Source organism: Rhinopithecus roxellana, chromosome 1 (genome assembly GCF_007565055.1).
Source record: "Rhinopithecus roxellana isolate Shanxi Qingling chromosome 1, ASM756505v1, whole genome shotgun sequence".
Classification (NCBI taxonomy): Eukaryota; Metazoa; Chordata; class Mammalia; order Primates; family Cercopithecidae; genus Rhinopithecus; species Rhinopithecus roxellana.
Window position 1 is genome coordinate 190,512,119 of NC_044549.1, and position 24,271 is coordinate 190,536,389.

Sequence of the window (24,271 nt, forward strand, 5' to 3'; positions counted from 1 at the left end):
ACTTATTTAGTCTTATCAGGTGAAAAGTATAGAATAATTTGATTAACATAAGTATAAAAATGCTTATGATTTACTATAATTATAGCTTAATTTATTCAATTTGTTTGTTGTTTAAGTATTTGTGATTTACATTGTTACAGTTCTAAGTTTGCTCAATCAGGCATGTGAAAGTAATAAGAGAAAAATCAAACATACTAAATTTATAGGAGGTGGAATGCAAAGGAGTTCAAATTTGCAAATGAGATTGATTATTTAAGGGACAGTTTATTTACTTCAACTTTAATTAATCAAACATAAATCAATGAACAAATGAAAGTAACCATTTCAATTTTATTCAAAATTACCAGATTTTTAGTAGAATCAAGTTTAAGCCAAATTTACCAAGATTTTAGGCTTTTTGTAACTTTAATATACTATTAGCCTAAAACTTTTAAATGTAAAATATCTTATTTTATACCAAACACTCCCCAGAAAGAAACACATTAAAATACTCTGAGTGTCCTAAGGCATCCTCCTGCTTCCTAGGGGGCCCTTTAAATCAACATGCCTACTTCTATTCTTATTCCTCCTCACTGATCTTTTCACTAATTGTCAAAGTGATCTGTTCAAATGCAGATCTTTCTATGTTCCCCCCTGCTTAGAATTCTTTAGTGGCTCTCCAGGGCCTTCAGGGTCAGGTCCGAACTCCTCTTTATGAGGAGTCACCACAACTGGACTTCTATGTACCTCTCCCACTCCCTTCCTGCTCTCACCATAACAGTACTTCCCATCATTGACCAATGCCTTTGCACAAGTTGCAATAGGGATGTTGAGCCACCCATCTCTCACCCTCTCCTCACCTGACTCTCTTCTAGCCCCTTCAAAATTGAACTATATGTGCTCTCCTCTGGAAAGCCTAGACCACTTGCTTATTAACACTGTCACTGTTCACTGGCTTTATCAAACAAACTTAATGATCACTTGACTTACCTGTCTCCTCCCACCAGGGATCAGAGACTATGGCTTTTAATCTCTTTATTGCCAGCAGTGATCGTCACGTAGCAGGTACTCCACAAATGTTGTTCAATAAATAAAAGAATGGAGTGGTTTCTAATGCCACAGGCAAACCTACTGACAAGGTTTCTTCCTTGACCAAACTCCAATCAGGCTCCTCCAAGCTCTTTTCCAGCTAGGCCTCAACTTTTGGACTTCCATGGTCATCTCTGCATTATCTACTTTGAGCAAGAATTCTGCTAAATTGGTGTAGCCAGAATCTCCCATCCTCAATTTCTGATCAACCTCGATATCTCATCCTCCAGATGACATCTGATCACCCTGCCCTGCCTTCTTGAAAATATTATTAGGTTGGTTAGCAAGAATTTCCCCTTACCTCAACATTTCCTCTTAGTAATTTTCCATCCACTGACTCTCACTCTGCTCTTTGGCTATAATTTCTCACTTTTCCTTATTGTATTCAAAGTTGAGCCTAATCTCTCTCCCACCATAAGATCCCACTGAAGTAGTCCCTATACCTATCTTGATAGTCCTCCAGAATAAAGCCCAGCTTACTGTTCTTTTTTTTTTTCTTTTGAGACAGAGTCTTGCTCTGTCACCCAGGATGGAGTGCAGTGGCACCACCTCAGCTCACTGCAACCTCCTCCTTCCCAGGTTCAAGCAATTCTCCTGTCTCAGCCTCCCGAGTAGTTGGGATTACAGGCATGTGCCACCATGCCTAGCTAATTTTTGTACTATTAGTTGAGACAGGGTTTCGCCATGTTAGCCAAGCTTATCTCGAACTCTTGACCCTCAGGTGATCCACCTGCCTCAGTCTCCCACAAGTGCTGGGATTACAGGTGTGAGCCACTGCACCTGGCTCACCTTATTGTTCTTTAATAAGTGTCACTGAATAATTTTTTTCTCTAACACTATCTATCCAGAAAGTTTACCCAGAGACTCTCTCTTGCTAGAGACTGACACAGCTGAGAATTAACTGTCCTTGTCTCATATTTCTGACTGAAGGAGTGAGGTAAGGATAGAGGAAGTGGAACCAGACTCACCAATAGAGGAGGTCACAGGGTATTTTGTGAGCAATATGCATATGTATATGGAGTTTAATGGACACCAAGGCTTTCCAGACTCTCTAGAATTTTTTGATGTGAGAGGAGAAATGTTATCTGTAAGAAACAGTTTTCAAGAAAGCTCTCATTCTTATAAATTTTACACATACCAACAGCAAGGCCAGCTAGAGAAGCTGCACCCAGGCATGACATGTCAACGTCCACAGGTCTGTCTATATTCTCATTAATCAGGTCTGAAGTCATCTGCATGACAAAACCATTCTTACAAACTCCTCCATCTGCCCTGTGGGGAACAAAATATGTAAGATGAATTACTACAAAAAAGCATCATTCTTTTTCAGTGGGCCACGTTTTTTTTCTGAAATCCTTTATTTTATTTTATAAATTTAACTTTTTATTTCTAAAATTAAATCACTTAGCATTAACCTAACGGCAGAGAACCTTACTGGGTCATCTTTAAACATTTTCCTTATTTCTGCCATCAATTTTCTCACCTGCCTTTGTTTGTCTTAGGACTGGTTCAAAACAGGCCAGGTATAATAAACTAAGGCAACATAAAACTTCACTTAGATATTACAGAAAAGAAAGTCAAGAAGTTTGATGCTTACATGTCCAAAGGATAGTTACACACCCAAAAAAGAGATTTTAAAGATTGATATACTACACATATGTGGCATATATGGGTGCCAAGATGCACCCAAATTTGATATTGTATTCTCCATAAATACATAATTAGCTCTCATCTCCTCTCTGAATTCCTACGACCAAGAATTTTGTTGTAGCTGGGCACGTTGGCTCACACCTGTAATCCCAGCACTGTGCGAGGCCGAGGAGGGCAGATCACCTGAGATCAGGAGTTCAGTACCAGCCTGGCCAACATGGTGAAACCCCATCATTACTAAAAATACAAAAAAATTAGCTGGACATGGTGGCACATGTCTGTAGTCCCAGCTACTCGGGATGGTAAGGCGTGAGAATCACTTGAACCCAGGCAGCAGAGGTTGCAGTGAGCTGAGATCATGCCACTGCACTCCAGCCTGAATGACACAGCAAGATTCCGTCTCAACAAAAATACAAATAAAAGAAAAGAATTTTGTTGGGAAGGAGCTAGGCAGAAGTTATTTTTGAAATCCTCAATAATCATAAAGATGAATTATTCGGGATCTCAAAAAGAAATGAGTGGTAGCTCATAGCAGCTACCACTTTCTTCTAATTTCTAATTAAGTCTATTAGAAATAAATTTTACATACCGGATTTTTGTTACAGGAATATGAATCTCTTTCTTCATCATCTCATATAACTGTTTGTTTCTAGTTAAAAAACAAGATAACTATTTATAAGAAATTTATATCATAATAATTCACTACTTTATTCTGATCTTGAAAAATACAAACTATAGTTTTATTTATTTGATATTTATAAAATGTACAAAACAAAATATTAAAGAAATAAATTGTGCTAAATGAAAACTGTAGAACAGATACTCAAATAAGCAAGAAGCGCAGGTCTTGTGGTTTTTTTTTGCCTTCATGTAAGAAGGCATAATTTATATTTTACAACTAAATTTTATCTATTACCATTCTACAAAGAAAAATTTAACACAAGCATCTATTTAATAGATAGCTATTAAGATGGCAAACCATAAGTAAAATCTAATAGAATTAATCAAATATAAAAACAATTACTTTGTAATCACAGAAAGTTTCATTTTAAATGTTACAATCCCATATTCATGACAGCATCATTCTTAATTTTAATAATTTATACCTGTCCCATAACAAAAAGATTACAGGGAAATATGCATGAAGAATAATTCTGATGACTCAATTTTGGGGCACAACAGAAGCTTTATTACTTGGAATTCTCTTTCATGAATAAGGATACTAAACCTTTGAAAATCCAAATTTTGAATCTTGCATGCTTAAGAAATTGAATTTTTTTAAAAAAATCCTTCAGTTTTCAGGTATCAAGTCTGAGTGGTATTGGTACATTAAATATAAGAAAAAATAAGAAAGATACCACGGAAATTAGCAAGAAGAACATATTACATAATATATAGTATCAAATAAGCCAAAAATACAAATTAAAGAATTTAATTAAAATTAAGAAATTTTCCATTTTGTAGCAAATTAATGAAAGACATGGCAATATTATATGGGGAAGGGGAAGTTCAGGACAGGTTTTCATACCTGAAAGCTATTGACTCCAATATTGCTCGTACAAGATGGTATTTACTGGTGGAAGGCTTCAAACCCATAAAAGAGGCACATGCCCAGGGGTCATTTAATGGAGCCTACAGTAAGAGATAATAAGAATATATTATTATTATTCTAAATTACATCTACAGACTTGAGGAAATACTATACAATAAAAACATAGCCACATTAGAAGAAAATAATGCTATGGTTAAATAATTTAAAAGTAAAAGATAGTCCAAAGATTATGGTAAATATTGGGATAACTTTTTAACAGCATTTAAACGATACTGAGTCACAGTTACTGTACTTAGCTTCTGTTTGCATTTATGTCAAAAAGAGGAACTGAAGCATATAGTTACAAATTATTAAATGCTTAGCTTTATAAATGTGGAAAATGAAGAGCAATCACAGAAATCCCTTCACCAGCTGTAAAGTTTTTACACTAAAATTGTTTACTCTGTAGAATAGCTTTCTACTTTGTACTATGTAGAACAGCTTTCTACAAAAATGCACTTTTTAGTGTCATAACTTACGTCAAATATGTTGTCAGACATTAAAACTATACTCTGGCCAGGTTCAGTGGCTCACACCTGTAATCCTAGCACTCTGGGAGGCCAAGGAGGGAGGACTGCTTCAGCCCAGGAATTCAACACCATCCTGGGCAACAAAGCAAGATACCACCTCTACAAAAAACTTAAAATATTAGCTGGGTGTGATACACGCCTGTAGTTACAGCTACTTGGGAGGCTGAGGTGAGAGGATTGCTTGTGCGCAGGGGTTTGAGGCTGCAATGAGCCGTGATTGCTTTACTGCACTCCAGCCTAGGTGACAGAGTGAGACAGGGTCTAAAAAAAAAAAAACACCACTACACTCTTCTCTCTTAGCTTAATAGTCTTACTGCCTAACATCAGAAATAATCCAGCCTAACATGTTCTCAAAAGAGCCAAAATCTTGAGCTGGAAGTATATATTAATCAGATGAGGTTTCTATTCATCTTTGTATCTCCAAAAATGTAAGGCAATTCTGGGACGCAAAGATGAAAAACAGGCCAGGCATGGTGGCTCACACCTGCAATCCTAGCACTTTGGGAGGCCGAAGAGGGTGGATCACTTGAGGTCAGGAGTTTGAAACCAGCCTGGCCAACATGGTGAAACCCCGTCTCTACTAAAAATACAAAAAATTTGCCGGGTGTGGTGGTGGGCACCTGTAATCCAGCTACTTGGGAGGCTGAGGCAGGAGAATCACTTAAACTTGGAAGGCAGAGGTTGCAGTGAGCTGAGATCGTGCCACTGTACTCCAGCCTGGGTGACAGAGTAAGACTGTGTCACACACACAAAAAAAAAAAAAGATGATGAAAAACAAAGATCCCTGCTGGAGCTTGCAGTCTCACAAGGAAATAGACAAGAGTCTCACAAGAGCACTAACACACCAAAATGCTCATTACAAGGATATCTAGTGCTGTCAGGAAATTATGGTTCTCAGAAAAGCACCTTCTAGCTTCAGGGTTTTGACATATCATCCCTTTACCTGAAACACCTTCCACCACCCTTTCTCCTAATTAATTCTTACTCCTTTCAAATCTTGGTTTGGCTTCCTCAGGGAAAACTCTGGACCCCAGAGACTAGATGAGGACTCTGTTTTTATGGAACCCTGTAACTTCCCATCATACCATGTACCACGGTTTATAATCACATATTCCACTTGATGGTTTGTTGAAACCCCACCATCCTCAATACACTGTAAGTACCACAGGGTGGACCCTTGTCCGATGTACTCCCAGTGTGTCTCTTGTGCCTAGCACTATATCTGGCTCCCCATGGGGTAGGAATACACATTTGGTGAATAAATGAACAAACAGTATTTTTCTTAATTACTTAAGAAATTCTATATTACATCTTATCTTTGCTATAGCTATGATTTCCCTCCTACTGAGATTTTATTTTGATAATTTTTCAAATCTATTAACAGCTTCTGGTGATTTTAATTAGTAAAAACATATACAATAAATCTGGTTTATATCAGATGGTATAATATCATAAAACTAAGATTAGTCAGATTTGACCAGTTCAATTAGTCCCTAGCAATATGCTATGTTTTTTTTCTGCGTAAATATGACTTCTTCCAGGATATCACAGAAAATATTCATTTAATTGGCCTGAAATCTGTTTGGTGCCCTAGGCAAAACTAGTAGTCTCCTGCCCCAGAACACAGACTGCACCATTCAGACATCCTGGCCACTCACAAAACTAGAGATGGCAATCACAGGACTTGCTGGTTTTTCTCCTTCTAAGGAAACTGCTTGAATCCACAGGCCCTGTTATCTAAAGCTGCCATGTTTCATGCTCTAGTCCCAATGCCATCACCACAACTGTAGAGGGTGAGTACAGCTGACTCAATGTCTGACTGAAATGCAAAAGGACAAGGTGGTCCAATCAGATTCCCTCCCCTGGAAACCAAAACCAGGGAACACTAAGAAAAAGACCCCATCAATGGGGGAACTGAAGCTAAAAGGATGCATAAGGTAGAGGAACGTTGTATGTGATATTTCTAAGTTGTGAAGAAGCAAAAAGTATGAGAAAAATAATGACAATTAAGCAGAAGCTATGGAGGAAGAAAGGATACACAGCAAAGTCGGTAATGAAAAGAGCAAAGCAGAACAGAGAGAAGCAGAAACCCAAAGAACACTAAGAACTGCTGTCAGTTGCTGACTGCTTTCCAATCCCAGTCCTCAGGAGTAGGTGGACAAACAGCTTCTCTGTCTATCCCATTACTGCCATCATCACAGTAACTCTAACATCCAGGTAAATGACCACTGATTCTTGCTTCTAATACCTACTTCGGTATCCTACTCCCCAAACCACAAGCCCTGCTAGAGGAAAGCCACAATGGCTGCACTAACTGATGCCACCCCCAGTGTATGGCTCCCACCCTTTCTGCCTTTCCCTGAAGTGGCTGTCCTAGACTTTCCCATTTCCCTCAAAGCTCATCCAGTACCCCTTTCTCAGCAGATTCCTTTGAGAAAATGAGACCATTAGGGGACTTCAACATCCTGATCCTGATTATCTAAGGCTGTACCAATATTCTAAAACTAAAAGCAGTTTCACAGATACATAAACCTTCTTTCCTTTCATTCCCCATCCTTCATTTTCTCTAGTTGTTGAGATAGGCAGATTATAGGTGATCTTCCCTCCTATTTTCCAAACAGTTTAGTATTAATACATTATTGCTGTTTGATCTAACTTTCAATTTCCAGTTAAAGTTTCATTTTACACAGGGAAATATATGACCTACAGTCAACCTACCACCTCTCCCAACTACCCTCTACTGCCAGTATATGGGCAGGTTACAATCATAGGCAGGACAGGGACATTTTGCTATCAAGATGAAATTAAAAATCAAACCTGTGATAGTTTTGTCTAAATCTTTTGGGTTTAATACTTAAAAAACATATACTTTATATTACTATCATATAATATATATAATTATTATATTATATTACAGGTATGTGAGGTGATAGAGAAGTCAAAGACAGAGACAGACTTGCTAAAACAAGATGACTATTGAGTCCTGTAGCACATTTTTCAGAGAGAAGAAAAGAACCAGTAGTAACCTAATCAAACCTTACTGTGCTGAGGACAATTATTCATCTAACCTTTTTCCTGAAATCTCAATTAGATAAAAAATTTTCACTTTCTGGACTATGATAGGTGCTATTTAGAGGTTCCCTCACATCATTCTGAAGAGGATGCAATGGAATTAATTCACAAGCTTTCAGTCCTTTAGGATAAAGTACACAAAATAAAAATATTACAGGTATTGAAATCATGCTCATTTTAAAATCTAGCTTTGGAAGTATGTATTTTTAAAGATTTAAAACACCCTGACTTAATTTTTTTCTCTACCAGCTTCTATATTGTATACCCAAACTCAAATTTTGGACTTTTGTAATTAATTGCCTGAATATGAGATAAGCAAGAAAAAAGAGAAAGGTGTATTTTTTTAACAGGAAAAAATATTTACAGGAGGATTAAAAAGAGAAGTATGAGCTTTCCCAAAAAAGTAACTTTCATAATAATATACTTGAAAAGTTGTTTTAAAAATATTTGTAATAATATTCTAAAATTAAAGGCAGTATTAGAGATCTTTCAATTAAATACAAAGTTAAATGTTACAAAATCAAGACTTTTACTAGGTTCATTTTTTGATTAAGAAAAGTAGCCAATACTCCACCACAACAATTAATGAAAAGAGATTTTGATTTTGTTTTTGAGATGGACTCTCACTCTGTTGCCCAGGCTGGAGTGCAGTGGAGTGATCTCGGCTCACTGCAACCTCCGCCTCCCAGGTTCAAGCAATTCTCCTGCCTCAGCCTCCTGAGTAGCAGGGACTAAAGGCATGTGCCACCATGCATGGCTAATTTTTTGCATTTTTAGTAAAGACGGGGTTTCACCGTGTTGGCCAAGATCGTCTTGATCTCCTGACCTTGTGATCCGCCTGCCTCAGCGTCCCAAAGTGCTGAGATTACAGGCGTGAGCCACCGCGCCCAGCCAAGATTTTGATTTTTAAAAAAGTTAGTAAAACTTACAAATGTACAAGTGCAAAATATACACATATATATGTGTGTGCATATGTGTGTGATGTATGTACCTCGACATTATTTCTCTTAATTCTCAATAGCTTATTTCCTCTAAGTAAAGAATGCAAATTTGCTGATATACTCCCCCCACTGGGAAATGGCTATTTTTGCTCATGATAAAGTAATGCTAAGTCTTATGTAAAAGTTCTATGATAAACCTGCCAACTCAGGTTCCACACAGTTCTAAGCAGAAGTCAGCTGAATTCCATCAGCACAAGCCAAGCCAGCAGGGCTATACTCAGGATGCTCTGCTCCCTCGTGGAATTCATGCTTGGTCAGAGCATAACTTCTCAGCCCTAAAATCTACCTTTCATCTTAGTTCTGTTCAGTGCTCAAATTTTAAGGTAACAGAGTCGTAGATATATAAGTTTGGGTGTGGCAGGAGGAGAAAAATATTTGTAATTGCCATTAACTTTAAAAAATATATACCTGTAATCCATTAAAAGATGGAACAAAACAAACTCCTTCAGAATCCTCCAAACTTTTGGCCATTTTTTCAGTCTCAGCAGCATCTGTGAAAAGGTCTGCAAAAACAAACAAACAACAAAAAACCCTAAAACAAAATGAAGAGGTTGGAGAGGCACAAACAGAATTACGTTACATGATAGTATTTATCTGCATCAACATTTATTATGAATATAATGTAAAAGACTGCTCACTTAAAAAGGTCAGCACAAAGACTGTTCTGAACAGAAATTCTGTTCTGGTACTATCTGAATTCTCATACTGCATAGGTTTACAGGCCCATAGAAGGGAAACAGGAGGTAGAAGGCCCTCTTAGATAGGCTCTGTATGCAGCAGGCCTTACTTTTTTTCTCTTTTTTGAGTTGGAGTTTTGCTCTTGTTGCCCAGGCTGGAGTGCAGTGGCATAATCTTGGCTCACCACAACCTCCACCTCCCGGGTTCAAGTGATTCTCCTGCCTCAGCCTCCTGAGTAGCTAGGATTACAAGCATGCGCCACCACGCCCAACTAATTTTGTATTTTTAGTAGAGATGGGGTTTCCCCATGTTGCTGAGGCTGGTCTCGAACTCCCGACCTCAGGTGATCCACCTACCTTGGCCTCCCAAAGTGCTGGGATTACAGGCATGATCCAGCACACCCGGCCACTTTTTTCTTTTCTTTTCTTTTTTTTTTTTTTTGAGACGGAGTCTGGCTCTGTCGCCCAGGCTGGAGTGCGGTGGCCGGATCTCAGCTCACTGCAAGCTCCGCCTCCCAGGTTCACGCCATTCTCCTGCCTCCGCCTCCCAAGTAGCTGGGACTACAGGCGCCCGCCTCGTCGCCTGGCTAGTTTTTTGTATTCTTTAGTAGAGACGGGGTTTCACCGTATTAGCCAGGATGGTCTCGATCTCCTGACCTTGTGATCCGCCCGTCTCGGCCTCCCAAAGTGCTGGGATTACAGGCATGATCCAGCACACCCGGCCACCTTTTTCTTTAAAGATATTTGGGCTGTTTAAAAAATCAATTTTATGTAGGATTTTTGGCATTAAAAAATTATTCTCTGAAAGATAAAAGCCATCCCAGGTTTCTGATGAAAGTATCATCTACCTGTAATATAATACCCAAGAGAATTAACTGAAATACTCCATCTAATAAGTTAAATAAGGGGGAGTAACAGAGATATTAAAAGTCAATTTTTTAAAAACAAGCAAACAAAAAAACCAAGACTTAATTAATTTAGTAAACTTTAACTGAAGTATATTATATACAGACCAAAAAAATGCACAAATCCTAAGTGTATATAGCTAGATGAGTTTTCACAGTGTGAATACACCCAAGTAACTCAGACCCAGGTCAAGACACAAACTTCTTTTGTTAAACATCATACTCGTGAGATTCATTTACACCGTTACATGTAGTTGTACTCCATTCATTCTCATCTCTATATAGTATTCCATTATGTGACTATAGACAATTTATCAATCTGTTCTATTGGTGATATACATCTGGATAGTTCCTAGTGTTTGGCTAATAGAAATAGATCCCAATGAACATTCACGCACATTCTTTTTGGTGGACATATGTACATATTTCTATTTATTGACACGAAGGAATGGAATGGCCAGTTCTAAGGTCTTTACATTTAGAACCAGCTTTAACAGATACTGCCAAATAGTTTTTCAAAGTGGCTCTACCAATTTAAGGCTTCTGCCTGTGGCACGAGAGTTCCAGTCTCCTATCTTCCTGCCAATAATTGGTATTGTCTATGTTTTTCAATTTAGCTATTTTGGTAGTATTACATGGTGGTTTGATTTTGGATTTCCCTGCTGACTAATAAATACCTTTTCACTGGCCATTTGGATATCCTTGTTTGTAAAATGACTTCTGAATGAGTATGTAGTACTGAACAGCATAGATCAGAAGAAAAGACTCAGTCATAATAAATATTGCTGGCTTTAGAGAGGCTTAAGTTGGTTCTATATCATTTTATGATTTGTTATACAACTAAATTAATATACTTAAATTCACTAAAGACATTTAAGGAGCACTTATATTAAAACTCAAGTTAATGAGGATCACTCAAGAATAACTACAAATTTTACTCAAAATGACAGTTATCAAATCCGTAAGTTTCATCCATTTGTTCAAAATGTCCAGATAATGCATCAGAATATCTCTAGCACTTCAAAAACTAACGTTAAAAACACTGGTTTTAAGCCGAGTATGGTGGCGTACCTGTAATCCCAGCTACTCAGGCGGCAAAGGCAGGAGGATCACTTGAGCCCAGGAGTTTGAATCTAGCCTGGGCAACACAGCGAGACTCATCTCTTTAAAAAAATTGGTTTTAAAATCTATACTTTTTTAACGAATCATGTCCAAATGTTCAATTTTTACAAGACAAGATGTAGGAAAACATACTAGACAGTTGGTTTGAGGAAAGTTTTTGGTAACTGATAAAGAAACAGAAAACAAAGAGAGATTATCTTATTCACATTCTTCACTGTTTGTTTCATCCCTTGCTTGAAGAATTTCTCTAAATAATCTTCCACTTAAACTGTTGTCAAATAAGCTAATTGATAAAAAGTCTTTCAGAGTAAGCGCACTCCATTCCCTCTCTCCCATTGAATGCAACTAAGAATCTTGGAGGAATAAATGGAAAAGCCATCTGGGGACTCCCTGTTTTTGTATTTTCTCTGATATTCCTGGCCTAGACTCAGAGATAGCCTGAAACCCAAGGACTCAGATCTGTACACTGAGTGCAAATATGAAGAGCTTCAATAGAAGCTCCTTTCTGGTCTGAGCAGTAGGAGACAAGCGTCTCTACAGGACAGAGTGGAGGGATTCTCATTTTTTGTTTTCTTTAATTTTTTTTCATTCTCTCAGGCAATCCTATGGTAGCAGCCATGGCAGCCCAGTAGCACAGGCACATAAAACTGCAAGCTACGAGTATGGGGGGAATCCCTGTTGCTTGCTTCTTCCCGCGCCACCGCTCCCCTTGGTCTTGCCTGCCCCTGGCAATCCTGTGGCTGCAGTGACAGCAGACAGAGCAGCAGAAACAACCAAAACTCGAAGACGAGAGGTTAACAAAATCCCTTTTGCTTTCCCTCTTTTTTTTCTTTCTTTCTTTCTTTCTTTTTTTTTTTTTTTTTTTTTGAGACAGAGTTTCGCTCTTGTTGCCCAGGCTGGGGTGCAATGGCGTGATCTCAGCTCACTATCACCTCTGCCTCCTGGGTTCAAGTGATTCTCCTGCCTCAGCCTCAGCCTCCCAAGTAGCTGGGATTACAGGCATGCACTACCATGCCCGGCTAATTTTGTATTTTTAGTAAAGGCAGGGTTTCTCCATGTTGCTCAGGCTGGTCTCCAACTCCCAACCTCAGATGATCTGCCCGCCTCAGCCTCCCAAAGTGCTGGGAGTACAGGCGTGAGCCCCCGCGCCCAGCCTTCTTTCTCTTACTTTGTTTCCTTTCTTTCCCTTCTTTCCTTCTCTCTCTCTCTGACCCCCTTTTTCTCCGTCTCTCATCCTTCTTGCCACTAGGCTAGGGAGGTAGAAGTAGTAGCAGGTGTTCAGTAGAGAAACTAAAGTACCAGCTTTCTAGCTAGAACACCAATATGGGGATCCCCTGAGAGTCAAAAGGTACCAGGAAGATTACTGAGAGAAAGGAGCTAAGGAAAAATTACCTTATAAAGGTTTTTATGAACTCCTCGTCTCACTCTTGGGCTGCACATGTAAAGATCTGACCCTAAACAACAAGCCTAAGGCTTTGAAAACTAATCTCCAGGCAAACCACCACCCAGACTGACCACTGGGTGGCACAAATGAGGGGCAGATCCAAATAGCACTGCAAAAGCACTGAAAACTGAACTGACACTGGAACCACAGCCCAAAATATGCATTTCTTTATTTATCGTATATGAACAGCACTTCATTATAGTCATTTGATCATAAAATACCTATACTTCTGTCCTTTGCCCGTTTTTGTCATGTTATTAATTTTTCTGACATATGCTACAAATTGTTATTACCAATTTGTCTTTTAATTTTGCGTATGGCATATCTCTCTTTACCCACTAATATTTTATATAGTTAAATCTATTATTCTTTTTCTTTATGGTTCCTGTCTTTAAGACCTAACCTTTTACCATTTTGATATCATAAAAATACTTTATATTTGCTTTTAATAGACATCACTTTAGTGTTTCATTTGAACAATCCATTTGCTCCCTACTAATCTGCAATCCTGTGGCATTTTTGAATTCTTTAGGTCTGGCCTGTGAAATCCATTTAAAAGACAACTTACCTAACTGTTGAGCCCATTTTATGGCAGTACCAGTGTCTCCTGCATTGCTTTCAGCTAAGCATACGACTTCTTGTCCAATCTTCCACCCAATTAATGGATAAAAGCCTTGCAAAGCAAACAATGAATGTAAGTCAAAGATATGCATAATTCATTATAGAGACTTCTACAATGTAATGATTTGGTTATCTCAAAAAACTGCAAAGTGCCTCTGAAGTTAGACTGTGTATGTTCAAACTCCAGCCCTCTTACATTTACTAGCTGTAGTCTTGCAAGTTTCTAATCTTTTAGCTGCAGTTTCCTTAACTATAGAATGGCCTACCTCAGAGAGCTACGAAATGAATAAACTGAATTAACACATAAAAAGAACTTAGCACAGTGCCTGGCACATAATATGGACAATAAATACTAGTATGTATTAGCTATAGGCATGTTTACGTCTCGAGAAACATGGCAATAAATATTTTAATTGAGAAATAAAAGGGTACTATGAGATTGGTTTGCTAGAGAACTATGCTATTGTATTTATCTGTGGTTTTCAAACAAGGCTCCTAAATAGAAACAATCTAATAGAATTATCAACATTTTCTAACTTTCATCTTTATTTATTGATATTTAATAAATAGGATAAATTGTAACTACTTACCTCCAATAGTTTGTTGAAGGCTATTTCCAGTGTTAACATCCAAAAATGTCCCAGTTCCCATGGTTAATTTCACATCACCTGTCTGGAAGCAGCACTCTCCAAACATGGCTGATTGCTGGTCAGCAACCTACCAAAAATGTTCAAATGTAAATCCATTGCCCTTAACAGTGGCCAATTTTATTATAGCCTATTGTCTCACTTATTGCACTCTCATGATTAAACATCTTCTTTTCTTTTTCCTTTTCCTTAAAATAAAAAAAAAAAAAAAAAATCCCAAAGAGAATAGGGGGCAACAACCACAGGATGGGAGTCTCCCTAGGACTAATACTCTGCAGATAACTAACATGCCTCAGGAATTGTTTTTATTTTGTTTTTGTTGTTTTGTTTTTCAGAGACAGGGTCTTGCTCTGTCACCCAGGCTAGAGTGCAGTGAGATCATAGCTCACTGCAGCCTCAAACTTCTGGACTCACGTGATCCTCCTACCTCAGCCTCCCAAGTAGCTAGAACTACAAGGCAGCTAGGACTACAGGTGCACACCACCACACCCAGCTAATTCTTTTTGATTGAGATGGAGTCTCGCTCTGTCGCCAGGCTGGTGTGCAGTGGCACGATCTCGGCTCACTGCAACCTCCAGCTCCTGGGTTCAAGCAATTCTCCTGCCTCAGCCTCCCAAGTAACTGGGACTACAGGTGCATGCCACCACATCAAGCTAATTTTTGTATTTTTCGTAGAGAGACGGTTTCACCATGTTGGCCAGATGGTCTCGATCTCTTGATCTCGTGATCCACCTGCCTCAGCCTCCCAAAGTGCTGGGACTGCAGGCATGAGCCACCATGCCTAGACAATTCTTTTAAATTTTTTTTGTAGAGATGGGGTTTCACTATATTACCCAGGCTAGTCTCAAACTCCTGGCCTAAAGCGATCCTCTCAGATTGGTCTCCCAGAATGTTGGGATTACAATCATGAGCCACCGTGCCCAGCCTGCCTTAGGAATTTTTAATGGGTAACCTACTTCAAGACTTTTAAGTACCTATGAATAATCTTAGAAATGAAGGTAAGAATAAAAATGATACCCAAAAAAACAACTAAGATTTTTTCATTTTCAACTTACATTTGTTTCATTCATTAGTCAAAATAACTAACCCTCACAAATCTATTTTATTAAACAATATAAAACATAGGTAAATGTTTTGATATAAATAGATATAAGTAAAAACCATCTATTTCTCAACCCTGCATTTTTGTTAAAATAAAAATTGTAACATTTTGTTAATATAGTCAAATGCAGATATACAAACAGCAACATTTTAAGGATCAAAACTCATCTAAAGGCTGGGCCTGGTGGCTCATGCCTATAATTCCGACACTTTGGGAGACCTGAGGTCAGAAGTTCGAGACCAGCCTGGCCAACATGGTGAAACCCCATCTCTAGGAAAAATACAAAAATTAGCTGAGCATGGTGGTACACACCTATAGTCCTAACTACTCAGGAGGCTGAGGCAGAAGAGTTGCTTGAACCCGAGAGGCGGAGGTCGCAGTGAGCCATTGGTGAGATCATGCCACTGCACTCCAGTCTAGGAGACAAGAGTGAAACTCCGTCTCAACAACAACAACAACAACAACAGTTCATTTAAAGAACCCTCTGTCACTAATTGGTAATTCTTCCAGCCATACCTTAATACCCTGCACCTATGCCTAGATTGAATAAGATCGATCCTCTCTAAATGATAATGAATTTGTAACTTGGAAATTAAATTCACTTTCCCTCAGTTGCTCCCCCAGCTACTATGGAGACTGCCCATCTTGCAACAGGTGGTCTATACCTCCTGCTTAAGCTGCCACAGGAAATCAAAGGCAACGTGAAAGGACTCTTAAAAATCAAAAACAGGCTTGGCACAGTGGCTCATACCTGTAGTCCGAGCACTTGGGGAGGCAAAGGCGACGGAAGGCCCCAGTCTAGGAGTTCGAGACCAGCTGGGGGAACGCAGCAAAATCCTATGTCTACCAAAAATACAAAAAATTAGCTAGGCGTTGTGGCACACACCTGTGGTCCCGGCTACTTGGAGGCTGGGGTGGAAGAATCACCTGAGCCCAGGAAGCCAAGGCTGCAGTGAGCCGTGATTATACCACTGCACTCCAGCCTGAGTGACAGAGTGAGACCCTGTCTCAAAAAAAAATAAAAATAAAAAATCAAAAATGGCAAATATTTCATTCTTCTACAAACTTATTTACTGGTAGACGCTGGCTAAGGACTTTATTAAATGTACACACAACTTTCTCTATTAGTTTAAGTTGCCCTAATACTGTTTGTGGTTACACTTTATCAAACAGAACATAAATACTCGCTCCATCACTGTGTTTTGTACCAAATGTAAACTAAATACTAAATACTACTCATAATTTTAAAAATCTTTTAAAAAACTTAAATTTTCTGATAAACAATATACAGGCAAGTCAGAAAAGGTTACAAAGTACTTCCATGATAGAATACTGGCTCAATGGTCCCCTTCCCAAAAATATAGCAGATACTCTAGTCATATCCAGGCACCTTTAACTTAAAAAGAAAAAAAAAAAACTTTAATCTTTACTCTGCCAAAGACATTCTGTTTCCCTTAAAGCCAGTCCCAATTATTCATACATATTACTCTAGTTTATACTATACAAAGGGAATCCCTCAAGTTTCCTACTTACCAAGGCAACTATTGGTATAGGCACACCAAATATCTCTTCATCCACTGATCCAAAATTGTGGCTTCAAATAAAATTCATTAAAAAGTTAGTTTATATTAGTTTTAAAACTCAGCAAATTGTTTTTTTGCATAAGCCAAAAAGTTACATAACAAACACACAAGTCCTTCAAACATGTAATAAAATGCTTTTCCCCACAACACAAAATGAATTCAAGAACCATTGTGCTAGTTACCATGTCTGATGTTTATTATTACCTTGTGTCCCTCACGGGAGGTAGGAGAGAAAGTGGTATCGAAATTAGAGAGGTAATTATCCCACTCCAACACATCTGAGCATAAAAACATACCATCAGAATATGCATATTTACATATATCAAACCTCTAAACATATACCAAAAAATCATGTTGTACATGATATATTTATCAATTAAAAATAAACTCATTTTAAAAATTTAAATCTATATTACACAAAAATGTATGATTCAAAAATAAGAAAAAAAAAATGTACCTTATATGGGTCGAAAAGTCCAGTTGTACTAGCATTTGAAAAATCTGTGGCATATACAGAACCTAAATGTAATTGGAAAAATACATTTATTATCAGATACTATAAATCAACACCTATCCATAGTGTATAATATAGACCTTTGTCTACCCTCAAATTCATTCCAAAATGTGTATTTTCTTTCTTTCTTTCTTTCTTTTTTTTTTTTTTTGAGATAGGGTTTCACTTGTTGCCCCGGCTGGAATACAATGGTGTGATCTCAGCTCACCGCAACCTCTGCCTCCCAGGTTCAAGTGATCCTCCTGCCTTAGCCTCCCAAGTAGCTGGGATTAGAGGCATGTGCCACCACGCCCGGCTAATTTTATATTTTTTAGTAGAGATGGGGTTTCTCCATGTTGGTCAGGCTGGTCTCGAACTCCCAACCTCAAGTGATCCGCCCGCCTTGGTCTCCCAAAGTACTGGGATTACAGGCGTGAGCCACCGCACCCGGCCCAAAACGTGTATTTTCAATGTGAAGTCTCCAAAAGCAATTTCCCACTTAATATTATGAACTTTTATAGTTGTGCAAAAGTACTTACATACATGTTGTCACTTTATGATCCCCCAGTTTAAAGATAACAAAGAGGCTCAAAGATGTTAATGTCACCCATAGTTATACCCACTAGCAAAATGGCAGATTTGTGACTGAACTTGTCTTATCATTCTTGAAATTAAGACTGTTCCCAGCCGGGCGCGGTGGCTCAAGCCTGTAATCCCAGCACTTTGGGAGGTCGAGGCGGGTGGATCACGAGGTCAGGAGATTGAGACTATCCCGGCTAACCCGGTGAAACCCCGTCTCTACTAAAAAAATACAAAAAACTAGCCGGGCGAGGTGGCGGGTGCCTGTAGTCCCAGATACTCCGGAGGCTGAGGCAGGAGAATGGCGTAAACCCAGGAGGCGGAGCTTGCAGTGAGCTGAGATCGCGCCACTGCACTCCAGCCTGGGCAACATGGCAAAACCCTGTCTCTACTAAAAACGCAAAAAATTAGCCAGGCATGGTGGCACATACCAATAGTCCCAGCCACTCAGGGGGCTGAAGCGGGAGGATCGCCTGAGCCCAGGAAGCTGGGGCTGCAATGAGCCATAATTACACCATTGCACTCCAGCCTGGTTGACAGAGCGAGGCCCTAGCTCAAAAAAAAAAAAAAAAAAGTAACTTCTACTTTTTTCAGGCAAATCATTTCTCTTGATCAAATTTCAGTTACTTAAAATAGATCTTCCAGGTCATCTTTACCTTTTGTGAGCTTATACAACAACCAGGTATCAACAGTTCCAAAGCAGCAATTTTCTTCTTCAACTGCCTTTTGCACCTTGAAAACACAACAGCACAAAATCGATTCAAAAAGGCCAAATTACTAAGTGCATGATTAAATGCAGATCAGTGATACAATATAAACCCATTTTTATAAAAAGTAATATGTACACAGAAAAAATTTCTAGAACATATTCCAAATGGTTCTAAGTGATTATTATACAGGGAATGAGATCTGGCCGGGGGAGAGAGGGAAGATTTTCATTTTCTTTGTTTTTTTATTTTTATTTTTATTTTTATTTTTATTTATTTTTTTTTTTTTTTTGAGGCAGAGTCTCACTCTGTCGCCGGGGCTGGAATGCAGTGGCCGGATCTCAGCTCACTGCAAGCTCCGCCTCCCGGGTTTACGCCATTCTCCTGCCTCAGCCTCCCGAGTAGCTGGGACTACAGGCGCCCGCCACTTCGCCCGGCTAGTTTTTTTTGTATTTTTAGTAGAGACGGGGTTTCACCGTGTTAGCCAGGATGGTCTCGATCTCCTGACCTCGTGATCCGCCCGTCTCGGCCTCCCAAAGTGCTGGGATTACAGGCTTGAGCCACCGCGCCCGGCCTTTATTTTTTTTTTTTTGAGACGGAGTCTTGCTCTGTCTCCCAGGCTGGAGTGCAGTGGCCGGATCTCAGCTCACTGCAAGTTCCTCCTCCCGGGTTTACGCCATTCTCTCGCCTCAGCCTCCCAAGTAGCTGGGACTACAGGCGCCCGCCACATCGCCCGGCTAAGTTTTTGTATTTCTTTAGTAGAGACGGGGTTTCACCATGTTAGCCAGGATGGTCTCCATCTCCTGACCTCGTGATCCGCCCGTCTCGGCCTCCCAAAGTGCTGGGATTACAGGCTTGAGCCACCGCGCCCGGCCAGATTTTCATTTTCTATATAATATTTCTGAAAGGTTTTAGTTTTATACCAAGCATGTGTTAGTTACTTTTGTGTTTTTGTTTTTTTTTAAAAAAAAAAAGCATATACATTTTTAGTTTAAACATACACTAGTCGGCTAGGTGCGGTGGCTCACACCTGTAATTCCAGTACTTTGGGAGGCTGAGGCAGGTGGATCACCTAAGGTCAGGAGTTCGAGACCAGCCTGGCCAACATGGTGAAACCCCATCTCTACTAAAAATGCAAAAACTGGCTGGGCACGGTGGCTTACACCTGTAATCCCAGCACTTTGGGAGGCCAAGGTGGGCAGATCATGAGGTCAGGAGATCGAGACCATTCTGGCTAACACGGTGAAACCCCATCTCTACTAAAAAATACAAAAAAAAAAAATTAGCTGGGCATGGTGGTGGGCGCCTGTAGTCCCAGCTACTTGGGAGGCTGAGGCTGGAGAATGGCATGAACCCAGGAGGTGGAGCCTGCAGTGAGATGAGATCACATGACTGCACTCCAGCCTGGGCGACAGAGCGAGACTCCGTCTCAAAAAAAAAAAAAAAAGCCCAAAGCTGGGATGGTATACTACGGCCCACAAGCCAAATTCAGCCTATTCTCTGTTTTTGTACAGCAAATTAAAAATGGTTTTCATAATTTTTAATGGTTAAAAAGACAAAAGGAGAATATTTTGTGACACATGAAAATTATATGAAACTCAAATTTCAGTGTCCATAAATAAAGTCTTATTGGAACACAGCTATGCTCAATTGTTACCTACGGCTGCTTTCATGGCAGAGTGGTTGTGACAAAAACCTTATGCCCCTCAAAGCCTAAAATATTACTAACAGGACAATTCTTGGCATAAAGCATGCCAAGGGAAACAGAAGCGTCAACACCTCTTTAAACTATAATAGCTAGTAGAGAAACTGAAATGCCTATTAGGGTGTTATTAACAAACTGAAAAACAATTTCTTGAAAAAAAGTTTATCACCTCTATAACTCTTATGTGTCCTTCAAGACCAGAATTTCCTGGCTTTGTCCAAGCCTGGCCCACTCCCACACTCCTTCTAACTCAGTCTGTAGCATCCTATGGATAGCTTCTGTTTAGCCATCATCTCACACCATTACTGCCTCTCTACTAGACCTTTAGCTCTTTAAGGGCAGGGACAAGATTGCATTTATATTCGTAACCCCAACACGTAGGAGGGTTCCCAGCAAATAGCAGATGTTCCAAAAAATGCTTAAGTAAGTAAATAACTGAAATAAAAAGAAAAGCAAATGGAAACATTTAAAGATAAATTATACTTTAATAGTAGAAAGGATCAGTAAAATGAAAACAAATGACATGAGCTCCAAAAACGAGGTCATTTATGGGTTATTTATAATACAAGTACTTTAAGATTCCATTCAAGAGTTATGCCACTTAAATATAGAGTGCTTTAAAGTAATATTATATTTCAAACTCTTGTTAAATTTAGAAATTTTTATTCTAAAATTTGTTCCAGATATAATTTTTTTAATAGCCAAAAGTTAACCTGTATTTCAGTGAGTAGCACAATGCCTGACAGGTGTTCCATCTATTAAAAAAATATTTATGAGCCAGGGTCTCTGATAGGTGCTAGGCCCCTAGGAGGCTAGGGTAACACAGAGTAGACATTGGGGCTTCCTAAGGTAGGAGGACCAAGGTCAACCTCCCTCACATTGGCTAATGACTGCAAATGGCTCTACACAGGCTCTCATAGGAACTACAAGTCAGATTTGAATCATCTCAATTATTAAGTTGGATTGAGATAATCCTGTTAACTGGAAGAATGGAAGAAACAAACATAAATCGTTATCTAGAGCAAGATAGCATTATGGTAAGGCTCTCAAATTCTACACACAATTTTACAAATATAATATCAAGATCACATATATACACATATACACAAATAAGTAACCAGGCATATGAAGAAACAATAACATGGAAGAAAAACAAAAACAGGAAAAAAAGACAGTCCATGGGAGCTACAGATGTTGGAATTCACAGTCATGGACTTTAAAATAAACATGCTAATTATACGGGAAAAAATATAAATTATAGAACTAAAAAATTAGGAACTTAATGGGTTTTAACAGCACATTAGAAACAATTGAAGAGTGAATAATAGAATTGGAAGATAGGTTGGAATAGGCTGGGTAGAATGAAGCAAGGAAAGACAAAAGGATGGAAAATATGTAAGACAGGGTTAGATATACAGGGGATTTAGTGAGAAGGTCTAAACTTAAAAATGTACAAGAGGGGACTCCAATTTTCTGTTTGATACGTAAAGAGCTTGGAAGTCATTACTTATATCCTCACACACACACAAAAAAAAGTAAACTGAAAATCAACAACTCTCCTTAGATCCATAGAGAGTTGAGGTCTTAGGGCAATGGCCCATATTTGGGCTTTGAGAAAAAAAGAAGATAAGGAGAATGGAGCAGAAATTACATCTGAAGAGATAACAGCTGAGAATTTTTCAAAATCAACAAAGACCTCAAGCAACAAATTCAAAAAGCCCTACAAACCCCAAGTAGCTTGCATAAAACACACTAAACTTAGATAATAAGCGCAGAAAATGTGTTTGATAAATTCAGTACCCACTCATAATAAAAAGTGTCAGCAAGCTTAGGAAAGAAAGAGAACTTCCTTAATTTGATAAAGTACAAAGGATAGCACCCCAAAACCTAATTCATACTAAGTAAAGAAATGTTGAAAGCCTTTGGTCCAAGATCAGAAACAAGAAACAGAATTAATGATCACTCCTTCTAATCAACATATCCTGGAGGCCCTTGCCAATGAAAAAGAAAAATAGTGTCAAACCAGTAGAAAAAAAATCTAGTCATTTGCAAAAGACATAACTGTACACACAGAAACATCCCTTGCAAAAAAAGCTATTAGATAAGTTACTAGAATAACTGAGTGAATTCAGCAGTATTACTGGATTAAAGGTCAATTCATAAAAAATAACTGTATTTCTAAAGACCAGCCAAAAAGAAGTATAAATAATTTTTTTATTTTTTGAGACAGAGTCTGGCACTCTCGCCCAGGCTGGAGTGCAGTGGCACAGTCTCAGCTCACTGCAACCTCCACCTCCTGGGTTCAAATGATTCTTCTGCCTCAGCCTCCCGAGTAGCTGGGACTACAGGTGTGCACCACCAGGCTCGGCTGATTTTTGTATTTTTAGTAGAGACAGGGTTTCACCATATTGGCCAGACTGGTCTTGAACTCCTGACCTCGTGATCTGCCCACCTCGGCCTCCCAAAGTGCTGGGATTACAGGCATGAGCCACTGCGCCCAGCAAGAAGTATAATAATTTAAAGGACTAGTTAAAATAGCTACAAAAGATATCAATTGCCTAACAATAAGTCTACACATTAAAAAAAAATTTAAGTGGGGCTATGTGCGATGGCTCGCACCTATAGCCCAGCACTTTGGGAGGTCAAGGTAGCAGGATCACTTGAGCTCAAGAGTTTGAGGCCAGCCTGGGAAACATAGCGACACTCTGTCTCTATTATAAGTGAAAAAATTTGGCTGGGCTCCGTGTCTCACACCTGTAATCCCAGTACTTTGGGAGGCCGAGGCAGGTGGATCACTTGAAGTCAGAAGTTCAAGACCAGCCTGGCCAATATGGTGAAACCCCATCTCTACTAAAAATACAAAAATTAGCCACCTATAATCCCAGCTACTTGGAAGGCTGAGGCAGGAGAATCACTTGAACCCAGGAAGCAGAAGTTGCAGTGAGCCGAGATGATGCCAAGGCATTCAACCTGGGTGACAGAGTGAGTCTCTGTCTCTAAACAAATAAATAAATAAACAAATAGTGAAAACATTAGCCAGGCATAGTGGCACACGCCTGTAGTCCCAGTTACTCAGGAGGCTGAGGTAGGAAGCTCACTTGAGCCCATGAGTTTTGAGGCTATGAGACACGATCATGCCACTGCACCCCAGCCTGGGTGACAGAGCAAGAATCTGTCTCTAAACAAACAAAAATTTTTTTACTGGGAAAAGATCTGAACAGACACCTCACCCAAGATATACCGATGCTAAATAAGCACATGAAAATATGCTCTGTATCACATGTCATTAGGGAATTGTAAACAATGAATATTACTACACACCTATTGAAACAATAAGATACTACTACACACCTATTAAAATAGCTAAAATCCAAAGCACTGACAACATCAACTGTTGGCAAGGATATGAAGCAAGAGCAACTCTCCAACTGTTGGCAGGAATGCAAAATGACACAGCTACTTTGGAGGATAGCTTGATAGTTTCTTATAAAACTAAATGCAGTCATACCATATGATCCAACAATCATACACCTATTTACTCAAATGAGTTGAAGATTTATGTCCAAATAAAACCCTGCACACAAAAGTGTATAGCAGTTTTATTCATAATTGCCAAAAGCTGGAAGCAACCAAGATGTTTTTCAATAGGTAACTGGATAGGCCGGGCACGGTGGCTCATGCTTGTAATTCCAGCAGTTTGGGAGGCCGAAGCAGGTGGATCACTTAAGGTTGGGAGTTCGAGAGCAGCCTGGCCAACATGATGAAACCCCGTCT

The 24,271-nt window shown here is 39.1% G+C and overlaps 1 protein-coding gene across 1 annotated transcript in view; it reads right to left on the bottom strand.

Annotated features, from left to right (window-relative positions):
• The window catches only part of GK5 (glycerol kinase 5), a 68,624-nt gene that overhangs the window by 4,183 nt on the left and 40,170 nt on the right, over nt 1-24,271 (bottom strand). Inside the window, exons 6-15 of the mRNA XM_010378276.2 lie at nt 18,742-18,817; nt 17,471-17,532; nt 17,218-17,291; nt 16,964-17,024; nt 14,272-14,398; nt 13,629-13,733; nt 9,321-9,415; nt 4,247-4,350; nt 3,308-3,367; nt 2,207-2,340 (exon numbers count right to left, since the gene is read on the bottom strand). Coding sequence (XP_010376578.1) covers nt 2,207-2,340; nt 3,308-3,367; nt 4,247-4,350; nt 9,321-9,415; nt 13,629-13,733; nt 14,272-14,398; nt 16,964-17,024; nt 17,218-17,291; nt 17,471-17,532; nt 18,742-18,817 — 898 coding nt within the window. The remainder of the gene's footprint in view (nt 1-2,206; nt 2,341-3,307; nt 3,368-4,246; nt 4,351-9,320; nt 9,416-13,628; nt 13,734-14,271; nt 14,399-16,963; nt 17,025-17,217; nt 17,292-17,470; nt 17,533-18,741; nt 18,818-24,271) is intronic.